A 26,991-nucleotide genomic window follows, 5' to 3' on the forward strand; every position below is an offset into this window, starting at 1 on the left:
GGAGAGATTAACTTTAAACAAGAGATCTTCCCCATGCAGTGAGATGTGAACCTGAAAAAGCATTCCTAAAACAGCTCTTTCCTATGCCCAAACCAACAAGATGCTCATCCCGGAGCTCCCTCTCCCCCCATGTTAAAGACTCAAAGAAGGTCAAATGTAACCAGAAATACCTTGCCCAGATGGTCTCCAATGGCTATTGTAAGAGTAGTGAATGATACACCCTGCAGAAGCTTACATTCTAAATGCAGTCCATAAACTTACTAAGAGGGGCTCCCTGTGCACCTGAAATAAAGACCAGAGCTTCAGCCTAAAACACTCCTGAAGAATAGAGCTTCCACCAGCAAAGGCTCATGGCCCGAGCTTCCTCAGAACTGGCCGCTGACAATGAGCCCTCAACCTACCATCAAATCACGGCGCAAGGTAAATGGTCACATCCTGTAAACCAAGGGTTCTCAACTCAGTCCTCAGGACACACCCACAATTAATATGTATGGCATAGCCTTATATTGGAGGCAGTTGCATGAAATCAGTGGATATCTTGAAAATGAGACTGGCTTTCTGTGTCCAGAAAACTGAGTTGAGAACCCCCACTGTAAACTGAAGAAAATTAAAGCAAGACCCTTTTCTTTTTGACAAAAAATAATTCTTCTGAGGACAGGGAACTCGGTTGCACATGTGCTCCAGCTCACCAATCTTTAAGGAGTTCAAGACCTCCAGAGGGTCCCTGCCAGCTGAAGCTTAATTCTTCAACTGGCCCAGGGGCTACCTCAGTCATCAATTCAGAAGCTGTCCAGTCCACTGTCACTATCTAAAGGAGACAGAAATACTGAAGCTGTAAAGCTGCAGGGTATCCTTATTGGACTATGCATGCTGGACCTTTTCCTCCATCTCCATTCACAGGTGGATGAGAATAATCCACAGGTTCTGGATTGGTCTGGTGAAGATGTAAGGAAAGTTCATTTTACAATTAGAATTTTTAAATAAATGTTGTGCTGTTTCTTTTCCACCCACCCACTACAGAGAAGTAAATTTAATCAGGACTAGAAGAAAATGACCTATTTACAAAGGTTTTATCCCATTTTATCTCTATGGAAAAATGCTTAGTTAACAGAGTCCAAACAGAGAATGACATGGTGACAGAATTCGTCACTGTCTCCACAGATAACAGCGGGAAACCATCCCTTATCATTCTTCAGTGTCTATCTCAACCTCCATCCTTCTACATCAGCATTCTTCAAAGCAAGGCTTGAGGGCCAGTGGTTGTGCCCATTCATACTCTGATTCTTCCTCTCTCCTTAAAGAATGACATAGGGATGGTTTCCTGCGGTTAACCTTGGGGACGGGGACAAATTCTGTCCCTATGTTATTCCCTGGTTCTCAACCCCTTCTTTGGGGCACATCTAGCAAGTCAAGGAGGAAGGATATCCACAATGAATATGTAGTGTATGAGATAAATTTGCATGCACTCGTATGCACATACATTTTGGATGTTCTGGAAAACTTGACTGGTCGTCTCCCCCAAGGAGTATATTGAGAACCCTTGCTCTATTTTAAGTATTTACCAAAAAAATGTAAACAATCTTTTTAATTTTTACTTATTTAAGAAAATGCATGCTAAATATATGGTAACAGTTTTTATATGAATTCTTTCATTTGCATCCCACATCTGTCTAAAACAAACATACCTTCCTCCTACTGCGTCGTCTTGCGGTTGGGCCCCAGCAGTGTTCCTCTGTGAACGTCGCAGTGACCCCCCTGGATTGTTATTAGGCCGGTTGGACATTGGCACCTCTCTCCTGAAGGGACATACCCTTTCTAGACACTACCATTCACTGAAAAAAAAAAACCACACAAATGAAGATTTCAGGCTTCTTCAGATAATGCATTTTCTTACAAAAATAATCTCCACAAGGCAATACTAACATTTAATAAAAACTAAAGCAGATCAAAAGGTTTTGTGTTGTTTTTTTTTTTTATTCTTTATTCATTTTCAATCTTACATCAAGTGCACAAACAATAAAACAATACAATTAAACACATCACTTGACAATCTTCCTAATTTATCTTACAATACATAAAATTACCACCCTCCCCTCCCATCAAAAGATCAAAAGGTTTTAGCAAAATTTCAATTGGCTACAGAATACTGCTTTAATATAGTGCACTGTATCATACATATAACTCAGCAAATGTCTGAGCAACTATCAGTTATGCAAAAATATTTAAGAAGAAAATATTTCCTGCGTGTCATTTACTGTAATGGTTCCTAAAAATTAATTATAATTCATTTGAAGTAAAACTGTTCTAACAACTCACAAAAGGAGAAATTAGGTCTTACCTGTAGTTTTCTTTCCATTAGTCCTTCACACTATTCTAGACCAATGGGATAGTTATGTCCATCAACCAGCTTGTGGAGATAGAAAACACAAGAGCCTGACACCCCTAACTGGGTGCAGAATAACAACAAACCCACGCCACATACAACAAGCTTCAAGTCCAGAAAGAAAATCGATCCTACCACATTCTGGGACACAGTAGACCCAGAAATAGACCTAAACAATCCCAAAGGATTCATAAACACCTGGCGCTCCACAAGTGAATCCGCTTTAAACAAACTAGCACCACTAAAAACAAAAAATAAAATATGCAGACCATCAGACAAATGGTTTGACGCCGAACTCCTACACCTAAAAAGACAATCAGAAAGGACATGGAAAAAACAGAAACAAGACCACACCAAAACAGAATGGAGACACCAAATCAAACAATACAAAATCAAACTGAAGGAAAAAAGAACAGACTACTACTCCAAACTCATTGGCACCAATAAACCGGACACAAAAAAACTTTTCAACCTTGTCAGAAATCTCACTGATACCAAACCCCACCTCGCCACCCTAGGAAACCAAACTCCAACAGCCTCCCAACTAGCGGACCATTTCAAACACAAAATCATCACAATCAGATCCACATTTAACAACTCTCGAAACATCTTAGAAGAGATACTAACAAAACCCACAAAAGACGAAGCCACCTCAGCAGATAGGATCTAGACCGACTTCCCAATGACACAATGGTCAGACCTAGACCGGCTGTATAAAAAATACAGCAAATCTTCATGTGATTTGAACAATTGTCCTCCTTATCTACTAGCTACAGCGTCCACTAAATTCACAGCTGGTCTCACGCTAAGGCTGCAAACCACCCTAAGGGAAGGTCAGTTCCCCTCGGAACTTGGCGAAATCATAATTACTCCCATACTAAAAGACCCCAAAGGCCCAATAGACAACCCAACAAATTATAGACCAATCGCTTCTATACCTCTATACGTCAAACTCATAGAGGGTCTAGTAGCACAATATCTCTCCAATTACCTAGAAGACCACCACATCCTACACCCTACTCAATCTGGATTCAGAACCAATCACAGTACTGAAACACTTCTGGTTTCCCTACTAGACATAGCCCGTCAGCACCTCAGCAAAGGAAATAAGTTACTAATCATCCAACTCGATCTTTCAGCAGCATTCGACTTAGTTGACCATTCCATACTACTCCAGATACAAGATGCCATAGGAATATCAGGTAATGTTCTCAACTGGTTCCAAGGATTCCTCAAAACAAGATCATACAGAGTCAAGTCAAATGATCTTCTATCCGACTCATGGTCAAACCCCTGCGGAGTTCCACAAGGATCCCCTCTATCGCCCATACTTTTCAACCTCTTCATAGCATCCCTAGGCACGGCCCTAGACGCCCTAAACATTACATCCTTCAGCTACGCGGATGATATAACCATCCTTCTCCCCTTCGACATCCAAGACCCCACCTCCAACGGACGCCTGAAAACAACATTGGAAACTGTAGAAAAATGGATGACGAACCACAAGTTAAAACTGAATGCGGAGAAAACCAAATTCCTACTACTAGAGAAGGAACAAAAACCATCCCTAACAGAACTAGATGTAAACACAATCAAATATCCAATACAGAATACTCTCAAAATTCTGGGAACACACCTAGACAGAGGCTGCACAATGCAAACACAAATACACAAAACCATAAAAAAAGCATTCTTCACCATGCAAAACCTAAGAAAAATAAGAAAATTCTTTTCCAAAGAACACTTCAAGATCATTGTACAATCCCTCATACTCAGCTCCTTAGATTACTGCAACAGCCTCTACCTACCTTGCCCAAATACTATGATAAAACAACTACAGACCGTTCAGAACACAGCTATCAGACTCATCTACTCGCTCAGCAAATTTGACCACGTCACACCCGCCTATGTAGACTCTCACTGGCTTCCGATAAAAGCAAGAACTCAATTCAAACTCTACTGCTTACTTTTCAAAGTAACCCATGGTATGGCCCCCAATTACCTGAACAACCGTCTTTGCCGCTACCGACTGCCCAGATCAAGAAGAACTCAGAATCTTTTCACCTTCCCCCCTCATAATGGTACCCGACATAAGAAACTTTACGACAGCCTTCTAGCAACTCAGGCAGCGAAAATTGACCCCACCATCACCAAACTGATGATCAAAACAACAGACATCAAAGTGTTTCGGAAAGAAATCAAAACATTTCTTTTCAAAAAACACGTCCTTACTTAATATTCCCCTCCCCAATCGCACATGCACTCTCCCCAGCAAATAACACACTAGTCATCCCCTTGAACCTCATTTACGAAAAATATCCAAACACCTAAATAAGCATCTCCCTTAGGTATCCACTTAACTGATTCCTTCAAAGTTAGGTATCTTTCTTCAGTTGCCTATATTGTTTTCCCCACTGAACCTTGTAACTACTTGAACCCTGTCAAGTTATTCTATCGATAAATCCAGATATCTTATACTTGTATTTCTATACCACAACATGTAATTTACTTAAATCGTTGTAATGTAATTCTCTCGGTAATGTCCTGATCTCTTTTAACTGTAATCCGCTTAGAACCGCAAGGCACAGGCGGAATAGAAATCACAAATATAATGTAATGTAATAGGAACCACCAACCCCACAGCTCTTCAGTATTATTACAAACAAGCAGGAAGAAAGAGGGAACAAGATTCAAGCAACCCATGCAACATAATCCTACTTCATTATTTCTAATTTTTTTCTTTTTAAGAAAAGACAGGTTCAAGACTAAACCCTCCTGTCAACCCTCAGGAAAGGAGAAAACCAGCAAAGCACCCCACAGCTCCAGACATACACCAGCAGACAGAGAGCTTCTGGAATAGTGTGAAGGACTAATGGAATGAAAATTTCTCCTTCCATACATAGCATCTCTCCCACTATTCCAGACTAATGGGATGTTCAAAAGCAGACCTTAATGAGAGTGGGGAACCAAAGCTGCCGTCCACAAAACAGAAACCCCAAATCTGACGTCTGAGCATGCCACCACATCCACCCAGTAATGCTTGACAAAAGAATGTATGGATGACCAGATGGCTGCCTTACAGATAATTGCCAGCAATAGTTTGCTCAGCCCAAGCTGCAAGAGCTACCTCTGCCCAAGGAGCTGAAATTCATCTGGACAAATGGGCCCTCAAGAGACTTAGAGGTTGTCTCCCAATCAGAAAGAACGCAAGCAATGGTTTAGACTTTAGCAAACTCTGCCCATTTCGGGGTCATTAGAAATCACCAAGTCTGGATGCGCAGCCACTCTCCTCAGCACGTGGCCTACCACTAGTCACAGGGGAAACGTACAGCAGTGACTCTGTTGGCCAGGACAAAAGAAGAACATATAGGCCCAGACTGCCTGGCTGCTTCCAGCGACAGAAAAAGGAATTCACCTTGGCACTGCGACAGATAACCATCAAGTCAAAACCCAGACAACCCAGACCCAGCGCTGCACTATTAACTGGAAGGCCTGTTCTGATAACACCCATTCCCTGGAATCAAGGGCATTGTGGCTGATAAAGTCCACCTGCACTTTCAAAGACTGCACAATGTGGGCTGCTGACAGGCAAAACAGATGCCTCTTTGCCCAGGACATGAGGAGAGCTGAGAGTCCTCCCTTGTTTGCTAATGTACGCCACCACTGTGGCACTGTCTGAAAACACCCTGACTGCTGAATAAAGCCAGAATTAAGCAAACACCAGGGCCAAGCAAATCGCCCTGTGCTCCAAGAGATTGATTGGCCAAGATGCTTCCATTGTGGACCAGATGCCCTGGGCAAAATGAGAGAGGCAGTGAATCCCTCAGTCAGAGAGACTGGCATCCATCATTACTACCTCTCGATGCTGCACTGGGAAGAGAATACCTTTCAAGAGTAGCCACCGACATTTCACCAGCACATGCTCTTCCTGGCTTTGGAGGATCACAAGCAAAAAACAAAAGGAATTGACCCCGAAATATCCACAAAGGAGAAAATCCAGAGAAAACCAAAAAAAAACCCAAAACAACTCTGTGGAGTGATGATGTTCCTAAATGGACTTTATTTGAAAGTGTCAAAGTTCCAAAGATACACTGAAATCATCCAGATAAAATAATTCCATCCACATAAGAGCCTTAAAGGACCTAGTCCGCTAGGGATACAGGACCCAACACGGTCCGCATTTCGACAAAAAGTCTTCTTCAGGGGTCCCTGGGGGTCCTATAAAGGTGAGTACGTGGGAAACAATTGTGTGGTGAGAAGAGACAACCTTTATCACCACCGCTTTCGCTGCTGGACCGGGGGGTGAGAAGAAGAGGCATCCAGGCAGCATAGTAAGAAGGCAGGAAGTCAGCCGGCGTCGGAGGTCGGGGTAGGAAATCAGCTGAGGCAGGCATGCGCAGCACGCTACCACAGAGGCACGGAGTTTGAAGTGCGCATGCGCGCTTAGAGTTTTATTATACTGGATGGTACATAAGAAATATTAATGCCTCTAAAAGAAAATACAAATAAATGAAATTTTACAGATAATTCATTTAATCAAGAAACACGCATGTCACATAAATTAATTAAGCTAAGACAAAACAGAAGGACTAACCTGAAATCTTCACTTGCTAGTTGAAAGGTTTCACTGTTCCTGTCAATACACAAATATTTTGTACATTACATTATGTAGTGTTCCCAAACTTCAGTAAAATCTTCAATTTAAATTAAAAAAAAAAAAAAAAATTGCAAAGAATCTAAAAATTGTGTATGTTTAAAATGGTAAAATTATAAACAAAAAAAAGGGACAAAATTCAATGATTTGTAAAAATTTCCCTAGTCTCTTCCCCAAGATCTGGTAGTGAGTGGTTCTTGTAATCAAAGAAATACTGAACTTGTAAAGGATGAAAAGGTAAAGAATTTGTACTTGTAAAACAAACATAGAAGTACCATGGAAATGTCAATTGTACTGAGAACACATTTGTTTTTCACAGATGTGGAAACAAACCTGAAAATATTTAGCTAACAAAAATGTACGTACAATGTTAATAAAATAAGCAGAATGTTTTAGGAAAAAGGCTGCTATATCCAAAATAAAGTCTTGGCAAACAAGTTCTTCCCAGAATTAAAAGAAACTTACTTCAAAGAAAAATCACATATAAGCCTAGATTCTATAAAAGACAACGTCATAGTCGGTCACCTTAAAAACAGATGTCAATATGCTGCCTGCTAGTCCTTAAGATAAAGCACAGTTACTTACTGTAGCAGGTGTTATCCAGGGACAGCAGGCAGATACAGTGGAACCTTGGTTTACGAGCATAATTCGTTCCAGAAGCATGCTCGTAAACCAAAATACTTGTATATCAAAGCGAGTTTCCCCATAGGAAATAATGGAAACTCGCTTGATATGTTCCCACCCCACCCCCACCCGAGGCCAGCGGCGTTGCTCCCCCCCCACTTGCTAAGGTCCCCCCCCCCCCCGTCAAACAACTTGAAACTTATCCCCCCCATCTGGCACCAGCACGCAGCCCATAGGACGTGCTGTAGCCGCTTGAAGAACTTCCTGCCTCTGCCGGGCCTTTGCGCAGATGCATGCTCAAGGCCAGGCAGAGGCAGGAAGTTCTTCAAGCGGTACCGGCACGTCCTGTGGGCTGCATGCCGGTGCCAGACGGGGGGTAAGTTTCAAGTTGTTTGGGTGAGGGATGCCGGTGCGAGCGAGGGGGGGGGAGCAATACCGGTTCTTCGGGGGGGTGCTCGTAAATCGAGTCACTCGGTTTGCGAGACAAGTTTTGCGAGAATGTTTTGCTCGTCTTGCAAAACACTCGCAAACCAGGTTACTCGCAAACCAAGGTTTGACTGTATTCTCACAACCAACCCACCTCTCCTGGTTGGCTTCTTAGCTGGCTTACTGAACTGAGGAGCTGCTGAGTTCAGCGTCCATTCGTGAGGTTGAATAATGCGGCTTAATTTGTCCGCTAAAGAATTCTGTTCCCCCTGAATGTAAACAGTTTTGAGGAAAATGTTGGGAGGAATCACCCAATTCCAAACCCTTTGAGCCTCTTGACACAGAAGGCGAGATCCTATATCTCTGTGCTTGTGTATATAGTACATGGCCATCTGGTTGTCCGTACAGACAAGGAGAACTTGATCTTGTAGAAGATGCTGAAAAGCCTTGATAGCATTGAAAATCACTCTGAATTCCAACAGATTTATATGATGGCATCATCTTTGGCAGACCAGAGGCTTTGAATGTGTACGCCATCCAAATCCATGGTAAAAACTTCCCAAAACCATGGTGAGAACTTTCTGATGAGGAGGTGTATGGAATAACAATCCTCTGGAAAGACTGGAAGAGAGCATCCACCACTGAATCGATTTTGTCAAAGAGGTGACTGTAATGTGTTGCAAAAGTGGGTCAAGAGCCTGTGACCACTGAGTAGCAAGAGACCACTGAGGGATCCAGAGGTGAAGCCTGGCAAAAGGAGTCTGCAGATGACATGTGTCCCAGAAGAATCATCATGCGCCTTGCTGAGAACAGTCAAAGTTGAACCACCTGATGATAAAGTTGGATAAGGGTGTCCTGATGCTCCTGAGGCTGAAACGCCCTGAGTTGAATTGTGTCAAGCAGAGCTCCTATAAACTTGAGTCTCTGAGATGGTTGAAGTTGTGATTTGGGCAAATTGATCTCAAACCCCAAATTCTGAAGACCAGTATGGTCTGATTTGTTGCTAAGACACCCCTTGAGACGAAGGATTCTTGATAAGCCAGTCATCCAGATAGGGAAAGACTTGAAAACCCTGAGACCTCAAGACTGCTGCCACTATATAAAGTTATTATTATTATTATTACTGGGAGAGAATGCCAGGCCGAAAGGTAGAACCTTGTATTGATAGTGTTGATGTGCCATTTGAAATCTGAGGAACTTCCGGGATGCTGGATGAATGGGAATGTGAGTGTAAGATTCCTTGAGATCTAGAGAGCATAGCCAATCATTGCAATTCAAGAGACAACATTCGAAACTTTTCTTTGACAAGAAATTTGTTGAGAGCCCTGAGGTCTAATATCGGTCGAAGACATCCCATCTTCTTCGGGACAAGGAAACAGCAGGAGTAAAACCTCTTGTTCTGCTGGTCCAGAGGAACCTTCCCGATGGCATTGAGAAGAAGTAGGGAAAGAAAAAGGAAGACTGGAAAGGGTTTGAAGCAGATTCTCTTGGAGGATGATCCAGAAGGATGGTTAACAAAATGGAAGAGAGTAACCCTCTCGAATGATATTGAGAACCCAGAGGTTGGAGGTGATCAACTACCAACAACTAAAATAAAGTTGAAGACGACCTCCAATTGGGAGAGGGAGATGCAGAGAAATGGAAACTTTGCCCTTGAGTAACTGGTCAAAAAGACTTAGTGGATTTAGAAGAAGCAGACGCCTGAGGTTTCTGAGGACGTTGCTGCCTTTGTTTCTTCTGTGGTGGCCTGGAAGTAGCAGATGGCTTTGTCAGAAAGCAACTCTGGTAGGAAGAAGAGGGCTTATAGGTTCTGGTAGTGGATGGCTTTGGTTTAGGTTTAAGTAAGGAATCATAAGACTTTTCATGGGTGGAGAGCTTCCTTCCTTCCTGACTTTTATTCTATTGTGCATATTATATCTATTAGAGAATGACACGGTGGCGGTTTACCCGCGGCCACCGCATTTTAGCCGCGGGTCACCCGCCGAAAACGGGGAAGAAAACTAGCAGTCGCTGCGGCGACGGGGACAAGGCCATTCACCGCCCGCGGGGCGGTGAATGGTCTTGTCCCCCGCAGTGAGGCATGAAGGATCGCGCGGTCCCCGCAGCTCACACCCCGCCCACCCAATCGATTCCAGTGTCCAGCCAGCTCTCTCCCCTCTCCTCACCCCAGTCCGCAGATCCTCCTCCTCGGCGACCCGCACGCTACCAGAGAGCCGCGCACACCCGCCGCTGCTCAGCCTCGATCTTCTGCTCTGACGCAACCGGAAACAGGAAGTTGCAGCAGAGCAGAAGATCGAACACTGAGCAGCCGCGCGTGTGCGGCTCCCTGGGAAAGCGCGCAGGTTGCCGAAAAAGAAAACCCACAAACCAAGGTGAGGAGAAGGGAGAGAGCCGGCCAAACACCAGGATCGACCGGGCAGGCAGGTAGTGGCCGCGGGGACCGTGCGATCGCTAGTGTTCCCGGCTCAAATTGGAAGGAGGGAGTGAAAGGAAAAAGGCTTATATGGATGCAGCGGGGACGGTGACGGGGCGGTGAATGGGATGGCAGTGGCGGTGACGGGGTGGTGAAAGGGATGACGGTGACGGGGCGGTGAAGGGATCGGCGGTGACGGGGCGGTGCAGAGGATGGTGGGCCGGTGACGGGGCGGTGACGGGGACAGATTTTTTCCCCGTGTCATTCTCTAATATCTATTTCTTTTTTATCTATTTGTTTAGTTTTCATTTAAATTTCCTTAGAATTCTATTGTTTAACTGTTTCTCATTCCATTCTATTCATATTCCTTCCTCTACCTTTTTTTTTCCTCACTTCTAATGTTTATTTTTCTTTTTACATTTCTATATTTGATTTAATTCTTAAAATTATTTTCTATTTAATTAGTTTCTTTCCATTACATTATTATTTTGGAATGTACATTTTGCTTTTAACAGTATGGTATTGAGAGTTCAATGTATTCTTGTTAGGATGCTTCATATCTCATTTTTTCCCTCCATCTTTATTTTCCTCTCTATTATTTGCTAATTTGTTTGTTCTTAGGTACTTTAGTTAGATTGTGAGCCTTCGGGACAGTAAGGGAATTTCAAAGTACCTATTCTTTATTTATCTTATTTTTATTGTATCCTTTAATGTATATTTCTCTGTAAATCGCTTCGAACTTAACGGATTTAGCGGTATATAATAAATAAATTACATTACATTACATTGAGTGTCATTCTCAATTGAGTCCCGAAAAAGTTTATCTCTGAGACAGGGAATATTGGCCAACCGGTCCATATCAGCAATTCTTAGCCATGTCAATCTCCTCATGGCTAGAGACATTGAAGAAACCCTGGAGGATAATTCAAAGGCATCATATGCAGACTGCACCATGTGTTATCTTAACTGAGTAAGGGTGCTAGTTATGTGTTCAAATTCTGTCTTCTGATGAGATGGAAGATATTTGTGAAATTTAGGCAGTTTAACCAGGTGCTTCATATAGTATTACATTACATTAGTGATTTATGTAATCCGCCTTGCGGTTCAAGGTGGATTACATAAGAGGTTATCTGGACATTTCCAGAAGAGTTACAGAGTTAAGCGGGTTACTTCGGGGGATTGAAATGCTTCCTGCGGTGTTAGTTTGTCTTGATGGATTTCTTGAATAGCAGGGTTTTTATTTCTTTTCTGAAAGTTTTGTAGTCTGGTGTCATGATCAGTAGATTGGATAGATGGTGGTCTAGTTTCGCTGCCTGCATGGCCAGTAGGCCATCGTACATTTTTTTGTGTTTGACGCCTCTGATTTAGGGGGTGCATGAATGGTGTCTGGGTTCTCCTTTGCCTGGTTGTGGTAGTTTGGATAAGGCGGTTGTTCAAGTAGGCTGGGCTTTCTCCATTCATGGCTTTAAATAGTAGACAGTAAAATTTGAATAGTATTCTTGCTTGATTTGGGAGCCAGTGTGAGTCGAGGTATGCGGCGGTGATGTGGTCTATTTCTTCAGCAAATAGATCAGTCTCAGGGCTGTGTTTTGTACTGTTTGTAGTTGTTTTATCATGACTGTGGGGCAGGGGAGATAGAGGATGTTGCAGTAGTCTAGAAGTCCTAGGACTAGGGATTGGACCATGAGCTGGTTGATGACCCGATTTGCCAACATGGAATTTTGGTATAGACGTCTACCAAACCTGTCCATAGTACGTCCCTCTCACCCTGGTGGAACTGAGGCGTAAACTTTAGAGGAGGTAGACTTATTTTAGTGTGGACTCCACCACCAAAGACTCATCAGACAGTTGAGATTTGTCAAATCCTGGACTGGGAATGATCCTGTAAAGAGAGTCTGTAAAGAAAAACATCAAAATTAACTTAGCTTGCTCCGGTTTACAGCTGTGTTCTGTCGGACACTCATCAGCTGTTTCCAGCAGCATTCTACTCCACAAACTGCAGAGGCAAAGGCAGAGCAAGTCGATTTTTATGTTTTTCCGCTGCTATGTTGAATGCTTTCGATATATTGCCTTCATTTCCTGCTGTGGTTGTTGAATTTTGAAGATTGAAAATATGTTCCTTATTTGATATCCCACAAGCTAAGACTGTATTATCAAGATCAGCAGAAGTTTGGGAGGTTTTTTTGGCCTATGAAGCCCAACTGAGGCCATATGGATTGCTGCTGACCATTTAGCAGTTGAGGGTGCTAGGCAGTGGATTTCTATATATTTTTGATTTGAATAAGATATTGGTAGTTATTGGTGATTTCAATTACCCCAACATTGACTGGTTAAATGTTACATCAGGGAGTGCTACAGAGGTAAAATTCCTAGATGTCGTAAATGACTGCTTCCTCCGACATCAAAGGGAAGGCTTCCAGCTCAACCAAAGGTTGCGCATATGAGCTTCTGCCCATGGCTTTGTGCAGAGAAATGACTGCAGCTGGAAGGAAGAGGGAGCTGGCCAGAAGAAGGTAAACACCTATTGGAGAGAGGCACGTACTTGGGGCACAGAATGGAAGGAGAGAGAGAGAGAGGGGGGGGTGTTGGGACACAGGAGGGAGGGAGAACAAATTTCAGACAAAGAATGAAGGAAGGAAGGGAGGGGCAGGAATTTGGACACAGAATGGAGGGAGGGGAGCATGAGCTATAGGTTGGAAAAATGGAGGGAGTGAGGGAAAGATATGATGAGACGAGGGAATAGACAGGGAGAATTAGCTGTCTGAATGAGAGGGGAAAGATGGTGCATATGGGAAGATGAAGAAAAAAGAGAATTGTTGAGCATAGGGAGGGAGAGAGAATTATTGGGCATGGTGGTGGGGAGAGGAGTGAGGTAGAGATGCACGGGGAAGAGAGAGATAAGAGGGAGCAATGCTGGATGTGGTGGTAGTAAGGGAACAGTGGGATGGATTGAAAGGGATGCAAGAGGGGTCTAAAGGAGGTGGAGAAGATGGGAAAAATACTAAGATCTGAGTTGCATACAAATTCAACTTAAGAACGGTTAAAAAAAGGAACTTATTCTTAACCCAAGGATTGCCTGTATTGGCAAGGGTTCTCAGTTCCTAATGTAGGAACCCTAATGTTCCTGAATCCTACATCGAAGAAGCTTTTAAGCCACAACCCAGATGGGTGCAGTCAGTGAGAACATCCCTGAACTTCTCGCACTGTGATTGTATATCTCTTGCTATACTGTTATATGACTGACTCTGGACTTACTATGGGAGAGCAGATTGCCTCACTGGTCAAAATTTTTTTCAGACTTAGGAAATTCAGAATAAGATAAGCCCAGAGTCCAACCAGCTTTAGAATAGTAGCTCAAGCAACCTTACTCCCGTATTTAGACTATTGCAACTCTCTATGGTAACATCCCAATGAAAGGTCTTAAGAGATTGCAATTGTTCAAGAACACAGCAGTTGACTGATCCTTTCCAAGACCAGGTTTGAGAAACAGCAGAATCCAATTTAAAGTCTCATGTATGGTCCCTCAAGGTTATATATGGGGAAAATGCGATTGGGCTAACATTGGCCATTCAGGTCAATCATTCCTTCTACAACTCAAGAACAGCCTAGCACTGCAAACTACCTCTTCCCTCTCCATGTCAAATCCGGGAAAAAGAATAATAAATCACTCTTCAAGTCCCAAGGTCTCAAGATTTGGAATTGCCTTCCAGTCCACTTATGAAAGATCCCTTCCTACCTTCAGTTCAGAAAATCACTAAAGACACATCGATTTTCACTACAATCCAAGACATGAACTCTTAAACTCATCCTTGATGTTACTGTTATGAATCCTTATTAATCTTATGTAAGCTAAAATAATTCCTTACTGATGATTGTAAGGTATAAGAAAAAGTATAGTATATAGTATGGTATGTAAGATTAATGAGAAAAAAAAAGAATAGCGGGCTCATTTTAGTTTTATTCATGTGTTTGTGATCTTTTTTCTTCAGTGTATCAGGATTTATCACAAGGAGGGTGTGCCAAGGGAAACAACAAACTGTAGTTAAGATGGCAAAATTTGTGGCAGAAAAAGTAGCCATATGGCAAGGCTAACAAATCACAGCCATAGTGAAGGAAATGAGCCACTGGCTGGATGTGCCTATGCAATCTGAAAGAGAAGTCACATGGAAGATGACAAGCTGCAGCATCAGTGCACGATGCGAGCTATAGCACAAATGCTCCTGTATGATCTGGCAAAGGAGAAATGCCTTTGTGGAAACAGAGCAATGCAGATACAGACACACATAGAGACTCCTACAGTTCTAAACAGAAAGAACACACAAACACCAGACCCTGATGCAGATGCAAAGGTAGGAAGGGGGTCAGACTAGAAAGTAAAGGAACATCAGCAACAGAAAGCAAAGCCTCTCTATACAGTCTCCAGGTTACTAAAGCCTTCTCAATGTGTCATTCTGGCTTTTGTTTTGGTTCTAAGTACTGGCTTTCTTATCTAGCACACAAGTCTTTATGAACATAATGAATGGAAGCACACAAGGCAGATGCTAACCAGAATCATAAGTAGTAATTACACAGGTAAGTAGAAAGTAAAAAACAAACTGAAAATTGATTTCAGGCAAGTGAGAGACAACTGTAATTGGATACATAAGTATTTTCCCTATCTGTCCTGGTTGGCTCATAATCTAACTATGGGTTAGATAAATGAACCTGCCCAATTGGGCCCGATCCGGGCAGGTCTGATGAATTTTCAAAAAGCCAATATGCAGATGGGGGGCGATCAGAGGAACGCCCCCATTTGCCTGCTCAGATCGCTCTATAGTGACCCCAGCGCATGCGCAGACCATCTGTAGATGGTCTGCGCATACACTGGACCTCCGGACCCAGCAGAGATATATATTTTTTTTTTAAACTACTTCCATGCCTTGACAGAGTTTCTGGAGACCAGTGCTTTGTTGCAGGGCATCTTTGCTGAATCTTTCAGCAGCGAGAGAAAAGCTCTCTTAAGTCTCCCCTAATTTTGACTATTTCAGTCATTACGTAGTGTAATAATTAATATGATAACTGGATGCCAAGTTTGTAAAGAAACACCTCAACTACAGGAGAGAGAGCCTGCAGTGGGTGGTAACAAGCTAAGGATCAGACTGAGAAGCTTTCAGAAGGGGATGAAAGATAATAGTTGGCATAAAGCGAGGAAACATAAAACAGTCTCGCAAGAGAGGGGGGGGAAAAAACAATAGAAAGAGCGCTGGCGAGGTTAATTTCACTCTTTTGAATATATTAGTGTGTCAGCTGTAAGCTTTGCGTTTGCAAAACTGACTGATAAGCACTGTGAAAATAAACAAAACCTTGTACTAAACGTTTGGAGTTTAGAGGCATTGGAGCCCACGTCAAGCCCACGGGTTAAAACCACGGGCTTGCACATAAGTGGAGGAAGCGAGGAAGAGTGGGAGAGTCAGGGCAGGCAGGCGGCTTTTGTGGCTGCAAATCTTTTTTTTGCATCGGGGCAGAGCAGGCAGGAGAAGAGTATCGGGGCGGCAGAGAGCAGGGCTTCGGAGAGTAAGAAAGACATTTTCAACTGGTCCCCAGCAGTCACTTCTTGGGATGATCAGCCAGCCCAGTCGTATTGGAAAATTTGGTTGATGAATCGCGTCCCTGTCTACTTTGCATGTGTTTCTCATTTGTATACATGGAATCGAAGCAGATCGCAGGAGAGGTTAGTGAACTGTGTCTGAGGGAAATCTGGTTGCAAAGGGGGATTGCAAACTGATCAGTATGCTTTATGAATCTAGCCCTATGGTAGCTGGGGCAATTGAGGTCACTTGCCCATGGTCACAAGGAGTGGCACTGGGATCAAACCCACAACCTCAGGGTGCTGAGGTAACAGCTCTAACCACTAGATCACTCCTCCACTTATTGTAGACACTATGCTGAAATCTTCTGCCCAGTATGCGGCTGCAGCAAAAAAAAAAAAAAAAGCAAGCAGGATGCTAGGAATTTAGGAAAGGGATGCTAAATAACGCATTTTTCGCTCCATAAGATGCACTTTTTCCACCCCAAAAAAGGGGGTGGGTTTGTGTGGGGGTGGGATGGGGGGGAGGGAAAGGGAGGATAAGTTGAGTGGGGATAAGGTATGGTATTTATTTATTGGTTAAAAAGGGGAATTATTGGGATTATGTTTTAGAATATCAATACATTAAAATTAATAATGACTGTTAAATTTTATTCTTGAAACGTTAATGGCCTCAATCATCCTATTAAAAGAAAGAAGACTTAGTTTTTTAAAGAAACAAGAAGCTGATATTTATTACATCCAGGAGACTCACCTGTTGGAAATTGAATCAAAATTAAAGGGAGGGTGGGTAAAACAGTGTTTTTATGCTCCAGCCATGGGTAAAAAAGCAGGGGTATCTATTCTAATAAACAAGAAATGTTCTGCAAGTTTTAGATTAATTTATGCAGATATCTCATGAAGATGGGTTCAAGTGAGCATGAGCTTAGGGAATGATACCTTGACACTTGTCAATGTATATGCACCTAATTCAAATCAAATGGAGTTTTTTTAAATCTCTTCAACAGTTTATTTTAACACTGGCTACATCTAATTTTATTATGGCTGGGGATTTTAATGCGGTTATGGATCTTTTGGTTGATAAAAAAAACAAGTAGAATAATGAAATCATTAGGATTGGATAATCTAGTTCAATCTTGTGGATTGAAAGATATATGGAGAATATTACATTTTAATGCTCAGGAATTTTCGTTTTGTTCTCAAGTACATAAATCATTTTCGAGAACAGATTATTTTCTTGTGTCAGATACATTAATTCAACAAGTTACAAGAGCCATCATTGATCTGATCATTTTTTCAGATCATGGTGGAGTATGGATTGAAATTCAAATGAATAAGGATTATAGTAGACCTGTGTGGAGGTTCAATAATGCCCTGTTAGCTGAAGAGAATTTTATTGAAGAATTACAACTAAAAATGAATGAATATTTTCAAATAATTGCTTCAGAGGAAATCTCTTTAATAACTTTGTGGGATGCTTTTAAAGCTACTATGAGAGGGAATATTATCTCCTTTTCTGCTTATATAAGGAAAAAAAAACTTAAATTGGAATTTTCTAGTTTGGAAAAAAAGATTAAAGATTTATAATTAAAATTAGCAATAAAATGGGAACAAAATACATTGCAAGATTTATTTAAAAAATTAATACAAATAATGAGATTTCCTCTAGAATGGCTAGAAAAGAATTGTTTCATCAGCAAGCATTGTATTATGGGAATTCTAATAAGGTAGGAAGAATGTTAGCTAATTATCTTAAAGAAATAATAATAATAACAACAGTTTATATACCGCAGGACGGTGAAGTTCTATGCGGTTTACAAAGATTAAAAGATGGTACAAATTGATTGAATTTAATAGAAGTGAAAAAAAGTGGTTAATAGGTAAGAGAACAGTTATTGAAGAGAAAGAGTTGTACGGGTCAGCTGTCTAGATACTTCAGGAACAGATATTTTATGCGCTTCCTGAATTCCTCATAAGTAGTGGGCGAAAGCAATTGTTCTAGATCTTTACCCCATAATGCTACCTGATGTGAGAGAAGGTGTTGATGGTGTTTTTTGAGTTTACATCCTCTAACTGGGGGTGGAGGAAACGAAGTTCGAATGTGAGCTTCTCTTATGCCTGTTGGCTGAGAAGGAGAAAAGGTCAGTTATGTATTTAGGGGCTAGTCCATATAGTACTTTAAAGCAGAGACAGGAGAACTTAAACTTTACGCGTGCCTCCATCGGTAACCAGTGCAGCTGTTGGTAGTAAGGTGTCACGTGATCAAACTTCTTCAGCCCGAAAATTAGTCTGACTGCTGCATTTTGCATTAATTGTAATCGTCGCATATTCTTTTGAGAAATTGCTAAATAGGCGATGTTATAGTAATCAAGTTGACTCAGTGCGAGGGATTGTACCAGAATTCTGAATGCTGACATATCAAAATATGCTCTAATGGATCGAAGTTTCCAGAGATTAAAAAAACCCTTTCTGATTAAGGAGTCTACTTGGTCTTTCATGGTTAGGCATTGATCCAGTGTTACATACAATACTTCCATAGTAGTCTGAATAGGGTAACTAAGTTTATTGATGCATAATGGTGTTTTGGTGTCAAGCGGATGTGGCGAAGTGACAAAGAATTTCGTTTTTTCTGAATTAAGTTTTAGCTTGAAGTCAGTCATCCATTGCTCCATCAAATTTAGTGCTTCCAAGAGAGAGTTAGCAAATGGGATGATGATCGTAAAGTCATCTGCGTAACTGAATAATTTTATCTCCAGCTGGGTTAATTGCGCACCTAGTGAGGACATATAGACATTGAAAAGCAATGGGGATAGCGGATGCCCTTGCGGTACGCCAGATGGATTGCTCCAGGTATCGGAGAGATCATAATTGAAGAAAGTAAAAATTGTAGCTATAAAAGATGAGAAAGAAGATACTCATTCTCAATTTAACAATATTTGAAATTTTATAAAGCTTTATATTCTTCTGAACTTGATTCAAATAAAGAAACTGATGGATTAGAATTTTTAAAATTAATTGAGGGACCATAAAATTCCTGAACATTTAAAGAAATCTCTAGACATGCCTATTACACTAAAGGAGTTACAGACAGCATTGAAATCCCTTAGAGTTGGATCCGCTCCAGGTGGTGATGGATTTACTATTGAGTTTTATAAATCATTTCAAACCACATTATTACCCCAATTACTAAATTTATATCAGACTCAACTTAAAAATGGTTACATTACAAGTACTATGGCGGAATCTTTAACTATTGTTTTGCCCAAGCCAAATAAAGATTCTACTTTGGTCTCAAACTACAGGCCTATTTCATTGATTAATGTGGATGGAAAATTATTGGCTAAGACTTTAGCTATGAGATTAGCTAAAGCTCTCCCATATATCATTAGAATGCACCAGACGGGGTTTGTTGCTCCAAGGCATTCTTCAAATAATACCAGACTGGCATTTCACATGTTAAATATATCAAAAGCCTTAAATGATCCGGCCTTCTCTGTGTCTCTTGATGCAGAAAAGGCCTTTGATCCTGTGGAATGGGCCTTTATGTATCAGGCAATGGATTGGTTTGATATTGGTTCGGGATTTATACTTTTTTGGACGTTAATGTATTTAAAGAGAATAACTATATAACCACCAGCCTATACAAGAAAGCATCGGTTCGTAATACACTTTTGCAATATCAAAGTTTTCACCCTCGTATATTGAGAAACAGCATTCCAGTCGGTCAGTTTCTACGTCTCAGAAGGATTTGTTCTGAAGAGACGGACTTTGATAACCAAGCAGGCCAATTATATAAAAAAAATTCTTAGAACGGGGTTACCCCGCCAAGATCCTTAAACGTGCTTGGAAAAGAGCCAAAAACTGTCACCGATCATGGCTGTTATACTCTAAGTCTAACAAATCAGACCATAATACAGCTTGCGTGTTACCTTATTCTAATCTAGGCAATGATATAAAAAAAAGATTATTTTGAATCATTGGCCAATAGTGCAGTATCACCCAGTGCTGTCTGAAAGACCTAAATTTGCTTTTTCTAGAACACAAAATCTGGGGGAAAAACTAAAATATGGAAAAGGAGCTCAAAGCAGAGATAGTCTGCTTCCTCATTCTAAATGTGGAAAATGCCGACAGTGTCGGTATGTGCTAGAACAACCATATTTAGTTATCCCTCAGTCAGGAGGCAAGATATATATGCTTGCTTCCAGTACCGACTGTAATTCCAGCGGGGTGATTTACAGCATTATTTGCCCGTGCGGCAAGTTGTATATTGGTCAGACGAGTAGACAAATTAAAACCCATATAATAGAACATCTTAGCAATATCTGCAAGGAAAGAGTTTCTGCTCCGATCGTATCTCATTGGTTACAAGAAGCTCAATCTATTGAAGATGTTAGATACACCGTGTTGACACATATAAAAAACTATTCTGGCGATATATCAAAACTTCTACTTAAAAAAGAACAGAGATTTATATATCAATGGCAAACAATCGCCCCCAATGGGTTTAAATTCAGATATGGAGTGGTTTAGTTTATAATGAAGATAAATATACACCAGACGTCATTTCCGGGTCATAGGATGCAGGAAGTATAAATAGAGCAGTTTGGGTTGGGGGTCTTGTGTTTGTCCGGATTTCTAACCAGTCGGGCATAAGTTGCTGTGACAAGCTATGATAAGGTAGGAAATATGGTTTGTTGGATTAAATTAAATGAAATGGGAAATATGGTGAGAGAGGAAAGTGATGACTAAAGTAAGTAAAAAATAAAAATAATTTTATATTATATTTTAACAGTATCCCCTCCTGATGAAGAGCTGAAACTCGAGTCAGGAGTTACGGAGTTCGACATGATAAAGTAATAATACAACACTTTAAAGCACTGGTAGCACCTTTATATATATTTCACCACTGCGGAAGAAAGAGGGCCTAACCTGCTAATCATTACAGATAAGTCAAATTTGTTCATAACAAAGTGAATATCATTAACAACAATGGTTGGGTCAGGGACAGTAAAAATGCTATGATGATCCCTACAATAACCGCAGTTTGGTGCCATCACTAAACAAAGGGTTATGTGGTCTGAGCACTTTTACAAATAAATATATGCATATAAATGTATAAGAGCTGTGATTACCGTATTTTCACGCAGATAACGCGCACCTGTGTAAAACGCGCACACGGGTATAGCGCGCAGAAACCACGATTTTATGTACAAAAAATTTTGTATACCGCGCTCACGGGTATACCGCGCATGCTGCCCGACTGTCCTTTCGCCCGCCCTGACTCTCCTCTGGCCACCCCGACTCTCCTTTCGCCCTCCCCGACTCTCCGTGCGCTGTCCCGACTATCCGTTCACCCTCCCTGACTTTCCGTGCACTGCCCCGCCTCTCCGTGCGCTGTCCCGACTCTCCGTTCACCCTCCCCGACTTTCCGTGCACTGCCCCGACTCTCCGTGCGCTGTCCCGACTCTCCGTTCACCCTCCCTGACTTTCCGTGCACTGCCCCGCCTCTCCGTGCGCTGTCCCGACTTTCCGTTCCAATCAGAATAGGCCCTGGAGCCTTAGGTCCCACCTGGGGGCGCGGCCTGAGGCACATGGTCGGGTTGGGCCCATGTGCCTCAGGCCGCGCCCCCAGGTGGGACCTAAGGCTCCAGGGCCTATTCTGATTGGCCCACGCGCCTTAGGCCCCACCAGTAGGCGGAGCTTTGGGACGGATGGGCCAATCCGGCCTCATTCCGTCGTTGGCTGCCTGTCGGACAGGCGGGTTTGGCTCCCGTCTGTCCGGCCAACTACCAAAGGTACGGGGAAGGGGGGTGGGGGTGTCGTGGGGGTCGGCCAGGGGGGTCGCGGGTCGGCTGGGGGGGCGGTCGGAGGTTCTTGGGGGGGGCGGTCGTTGGGGGGAGGGGGGTTTGCGTCGAGGGCAGGAGGGCCTGGGATCCCTCCTGCCCGTAATGTAGTGCAGGGTGGGGTTAGGGGGTCGCCGTGGCCAGGAAGACTTGGGCTCCCTCCTGGCCCGATATTGTCGGGGAGTTGGGGAATCGGCGGGGCAAGAGGGCTTGGGCTCCCTTTTGCCCCGATCGTGTCGGGGAGTCGGGGGGGCAAGAGGGCTTGAGCTCCCTTTTGCCCCGATCGTGTCGGGGAGTCGGGGGGGGCAAGAGGGCTTGAGCTCCCTCTTGCCCCGATCGTGTCAGGGAGTCGGGGGGGCAAGAGGGCTTGAGCTCCCTCTTGCCCCGATCGTGTCGGGGAGTCGGGGGGGCAAGAGGGCTTGAGCTCCCTCTTGCCCCGATCGTGTCGGGGAGTCGGGGGGGGGCAAGAGGGCTTGAGCTCCCTCTTGCCCCGATCGTGTCGGGGAGTCGGGGGGGCAAGAGGGCTTGAGCTCCCTCTTGCCCCGATCGTGTCGGGGGTGCCAGGGACTACACGGAGTCACCCACCGTACCACCCAATTCGGGTAAGCACAGGTATCGGTGGGTGGCTTATTTGCGGGGGGGTGCCTTATTTTACATTTTTTTCTAAAAAGGGGGGGCTGTCTTATTTGATGGCCCTGCCTTATCATCGGGGAAACACGGTAGGAAAAAAAAAAAAATGAACAGTTAAGTCCCAGTTTTTGCCGCTGAGACTCTGCCCTCTCACTGTAAAATTAGACTCTACTTAGTCTGTCTTTAAATTTAAAAAATGTGTGTTGTTTTAAAAAACAATTATGTTTTTAGATGTATCTAAATAAAAATAATAACCAAAAATTTATCTTTTTTTATGTCATCTTAGCATATTTTATGCTACAGAACGAATTATTTTGTTTTACATGTATTCTTATGGGAAAACGCGTTTCACACAACGAACGTTTCACATAACAAACTTGCTCCTGGAACGGATTAAGTTCGTTGTGTGAGGCACCACTTACAAAATTGTAAATGGTTGCAATTGAAGCAGGCCATTCAGGCAGGGGTCCCTGAATGGAAAAATCTTAATGATAAGTACAGTTTGCCTTTCTTGTGTTTTCAGGTGGACTTTCTGGGACACCAGGCTGCTCAGTGGTATAAACTGATATCTGGATTTATGAATAAAAAACCAAAACTGGTCTTCGGGACATTTGGAGCATTGAAATTAAGCACCAAATTATTGTGTCTCAATGGCCACAAATTTGGTCTTGGAGGATGTCTGCATCTATGAGACAAACTTGTTTTTTTCCGTTACATAGAACATTCTGGACCCCAGTGAGTTTACAAAAATTAGATTGTTCTAAGTCTAATAGATGCTGGCACTGTCATCTTGAAGCTGGGACATTAGATCATTTGTTGTTTTATTGACCTTTAAAACATTGCTTTTAGAAATCTATTTGGGGTCAAATTAATAATTTGCTTGAGAATCCGGCAGCGCTCTCATATGATACAATATTATTTGGTACATCAATGAGGGCAAAGAGTCAAATATCTGTTTAAAATAATAAACTTTTACTCATAATGACAGGAGTTGCTATTCAACATATTACAAGGAATTGGAAAAATTATGATAGATTAAGTTATAGTTTTTGATGGAATTCATTATGTCATATTTTCAAAATGGAAAGAGTATTAGCCATTCAGCAAGGACGTTTTAAAAAGTTTAATGATGTTTAGGAGCCATTAACAAAATATTGTATGGATTAATTATAACTAATAATTTATTTTCCCCTTTTTATTTCTTAAAGTATAGGGGGGAGGGAGGGTTTATTTTAATGACCTCTTGAACTAAAATATTATTAATATTTATAATGGGGGAGGGAGGATATGTGCAATGTATAATCTTTGCTAGATTAATAAGTGATATTCAAGTATATTTGATTGTAATTTGTTACACTTGTTGACAGTTTAAAAATGAATAAAGATTAAATTAAATTAAAAAAAGAAAGAAAAGGTTCAAAGAAAAGCAACCAAAATGATAAAGGGGATGGAACTCCTCTTGTATGAGGAAAGGCTAAAGAGGCTGGGGTTATTTATCTTGGAAGAGAGACAGCAGGGGGAAGGAATATGATTGAGATCTACAAAATCCTGAGTGGTGTAAAACAGGTAAGAGTGAATCGATTTTTCACCCTTTCATAAAGTACAAAATCCAGGGGATATTCAAATGAAATTACATGTATTTTTTATTTTTTTAACAAATAGGAAGAAATGTTTTTTTTTCACTCTGGAACTTGTAGTTTTCAGAGCTGGATTTCCTGGAGAAGAAGGTCACAGTCCATTAATGAGACTGTGATTGAGGAAGCTACCACATGGACTGTTGCTATTATTTGGGTGTCTGTCATGTACCGTATTTTCGCGGATATAACGCGCACCTGTGTAAAACGCGCACAGGGGTATAGCGCGCAGAAATCACGATGATATGTACCAAAACTTTTCTATACCGCGCTCAGGCATATAACGCGCATGCTGCCCGACTCTCCTCTGGCCACCCCGACTCTCCTTTCGCTCTCCCCGACTCTCCTCTGGCCACCCCGACTCTCCTTTCGCCCTCCCCGACTCTCCTCTGGTTGCCCCGACTCACCCTGACTTTCGGTGCACTGCCCCGACTCTCCTCTGGTTGCCCCGACTCACCGTTCACCCGCCCTGACTTTCGGTGCACTGCCCCGCCTCTCCGTGCCTGTCCCCCTTGAAGTCCTGTCCCCCCTTGAAGGTCTGCCTGTCCCCCCTTGAAGGTCTGCCTGTCCCCCTTGAAGATCTGCCTGTCCCCCCTTGAAGTCCTGTCCCCATCCTGAAAGCCTGATGCCCCCCCTCGACGTCCGATTCTTCTCCCCCCTCGGCAGGACCACTCGCACCCCCACCCCGAAGGACCGCCGACTCCCCGACAATATTGGACCAGGAGGGAGCCCAAATCCTCCTGGCCACGGCGACCCCCTAACCCCACCCCGCACTACATTACGGGCAGGAGGGATCCCAGGCCCTCCTGCCCTCGACGCAAACCCCCCTCCCCCCAACGATCGCTCCCCCCAAGAACCTCCGACCGCCCCCCCAGCCGACCCGCGACCCCCCTGGCCGACCCCCACGACACCCCCACCCGCCTTCCCCGTACTTTGTGTAGTTGGGCCAGAAGGGAGCCCAAACCCTCCTGGCCACGGCGACCCCCTAACCCCACCCCGCACTACATTACGGGCAGGAGGGATCCCAGGCCCTCCTGCCCTCGACGCAAACCCCCCTCCCTCCAACGACCGCCCCCCCCAAGAACCTCCGACCGACCCGCGACCCCCCTGGCCGACCCCCCCACCCCCCTTCCCCGTACCTTTGGAAGTTGGCCGGACAGACGGGAGCCAAACCCGCCTGTCCGGCAGGCAGCCAACGAAGGAATGAGGCCGGATTGGCCCATCCGTCCTAAAGCTCCGCCTACTGGTGGGGCCTAAGGCGCGTGGGCCAATCAGAATAGGCCCTGGAGCCTTAGGTCCCACCTGGGGGCGCGGCCTGAGACACATGGTCGGGTTTGGCCCATGTGCCTCAGGCCGCGCCCCCAGGTGGGACCTAAGGCTCCAGGGCCTATTCTGATTGGCCCACGCGCCTTAGGCCCCACCAGTAGGCGGAGCTTTAGGACGGATGGGCCAATCCGGCCTCATTCCTTCGTTGGCTGCCTGCCGGACAGGCGGGTTTGGCTCCCGTCTGTCCGGCCCACTTCCAAAGGTACGGGGAAGGGGGGTGGGGGGGTCGGCCAGGGGGGTCGCGGGTCGGTCGGAGGTTCTTGGGGGGGGGCGGTCGTTGGAGGGAGGGGGGTTTGCGTCGAGGGCAGGAGGGCCTGGGATCCGTCCTGCCCGTAATGTAGTGCGGGGTGGGGTTAGGGGGTCGCCGTGGCCAGGAGGGTTTGGGCTCCCTTCTGGCCCAACTACACAAAGTACGGGGAAGGCGGGTGGGGGTGTCGTGGGGGTCGGCCAGGGGGGTCGCGGGTCGGCTGGGGGACGGGCGGAGGTTCTTGGGGGGGGCGGTCGTTGGGGGGAGGGGGTTTGCGTCGAGGGCAGGAGGGCCTGGGATCCCTCCTGCCCGTAATGTAGTGCGGGGTGGGGTTAGGGGGTCGCCGTGGCCAGGAGGGTTTGGGCTCCCTCCTGGCCCGATATTGTTGGGGAGTCGGCGGTCCTTCGGGGTGAGGGTGCGAGTGGTCCTGCCGGGGGGGGGGGGATGTATCGGACGTCGGGGAGTCGGCCGGGCAAGAGGGCTTGGGCTCCCTCTTGCTCCGATCGTGGATGCGGGTGCGGGTGGGAGCGCGTGCGAGCGGTCGTTCGGAGTGGGGGTGCGAGCGGTCCTGCTGGGGGGGTGAATCGGGCGTCGGGCGGGGTGGGAACTATGTTTAAAAACTTTTGTATACCGCGCTCAGGCATATAACGCGCGAGGGGTATGCGCGGTACGTAAAATCACGTATAACGCGCGCGTTATATCCGCGAAAATACGGTACTTGTTACAAGGATTGGCCACTATTGGAAAGAGTAAACTGGGCTAGACAGACCATTGGTCTGATCTCTGATCCAGTATGGCTATTTTTATGTTCTTAATGTTTAATAAATAGATTGCGTAAAATATCAGTGTTCTTATTTGACTCTTACTTCCTCTTTCTGGGTGAATTTTCTTTAAGTTCTAATATTTTTTTTTTTATGTTTGATATTAATTGTGCAATCGTTATAGTATGGCTTATTTTGCAGAATCTCTCCTTCAATGTAAACTGCTTAGGATATAAGCAGTATATTAAATATATAAATCAATATAATAACACGCAGATCTTTTTCTTGGGTGCAGACTCTTAAGATGGACTCCAGCATCTGGTAATTATGATTTGGATTATTCTTCTCTGTGCCTCACTTTACATTTGTATATATTAAATCTGATCTGCCATTTGGATGCCCAGCCTTCCAATTTCCTAATATCTTCCAGCAAGTTTTGTCAACTTTGACTAGTTTTGTATCACATGCAAATTTAATTACCTCA

At 43.8% G+C, this 26,991-nt stretch overlaps 1 protein-coding gene across 10 annotated transcripts in view; it reads right to left on the reverse strand.

The window, feature by feature from the left end:
- TRIP12 (thyroid hormone receptor interactor 12) overlaps nucleotides 1–26,991 on the reverse strand; it is a 448,602-nt gene that overhangs the window by 398,942 nt on the left and 22,669 nt on the right. For all 10 annotated transcript variants that reach the window (XM_033958326.1, XM_033958328.1, XM_033958334.1 and 7 more), the window contains exons 4-5: nucleotides 6,978–7,016; nucleotides 1,686–1,832 (exon numbers count right to left, since the gene is read on the reverse strand). In XM_033958326.1, coding sequence (XP_033814217.1) covers nucleotides 1,686–1,783 — 98 coding nt within the window. In that variant the 5' untranslated portion in view covers nucleotides 1,784–1,832; nucleotides 6,978–7,016. The remainder of the gene's footprint in view (nucleotides 1–1,685; nucleotides 1,833–6,977; nucleotides 7,017–26,991) is intronic.

This window comes from Geotrypetes seraphini, chromosome 9 (genome assembly GCF_902459505.1).
Source record: "Geotrypetes seraphini chromosome 9, aGeoSer1.1, whole genome shotgun sequence".
Taxonomy (NCBI): Eukaryota; Metazoa; Chordata; class Amphibia; order Gymnophiona; family Dermophiidae; genus Geotrypetes; species Geotrypetes seraphini.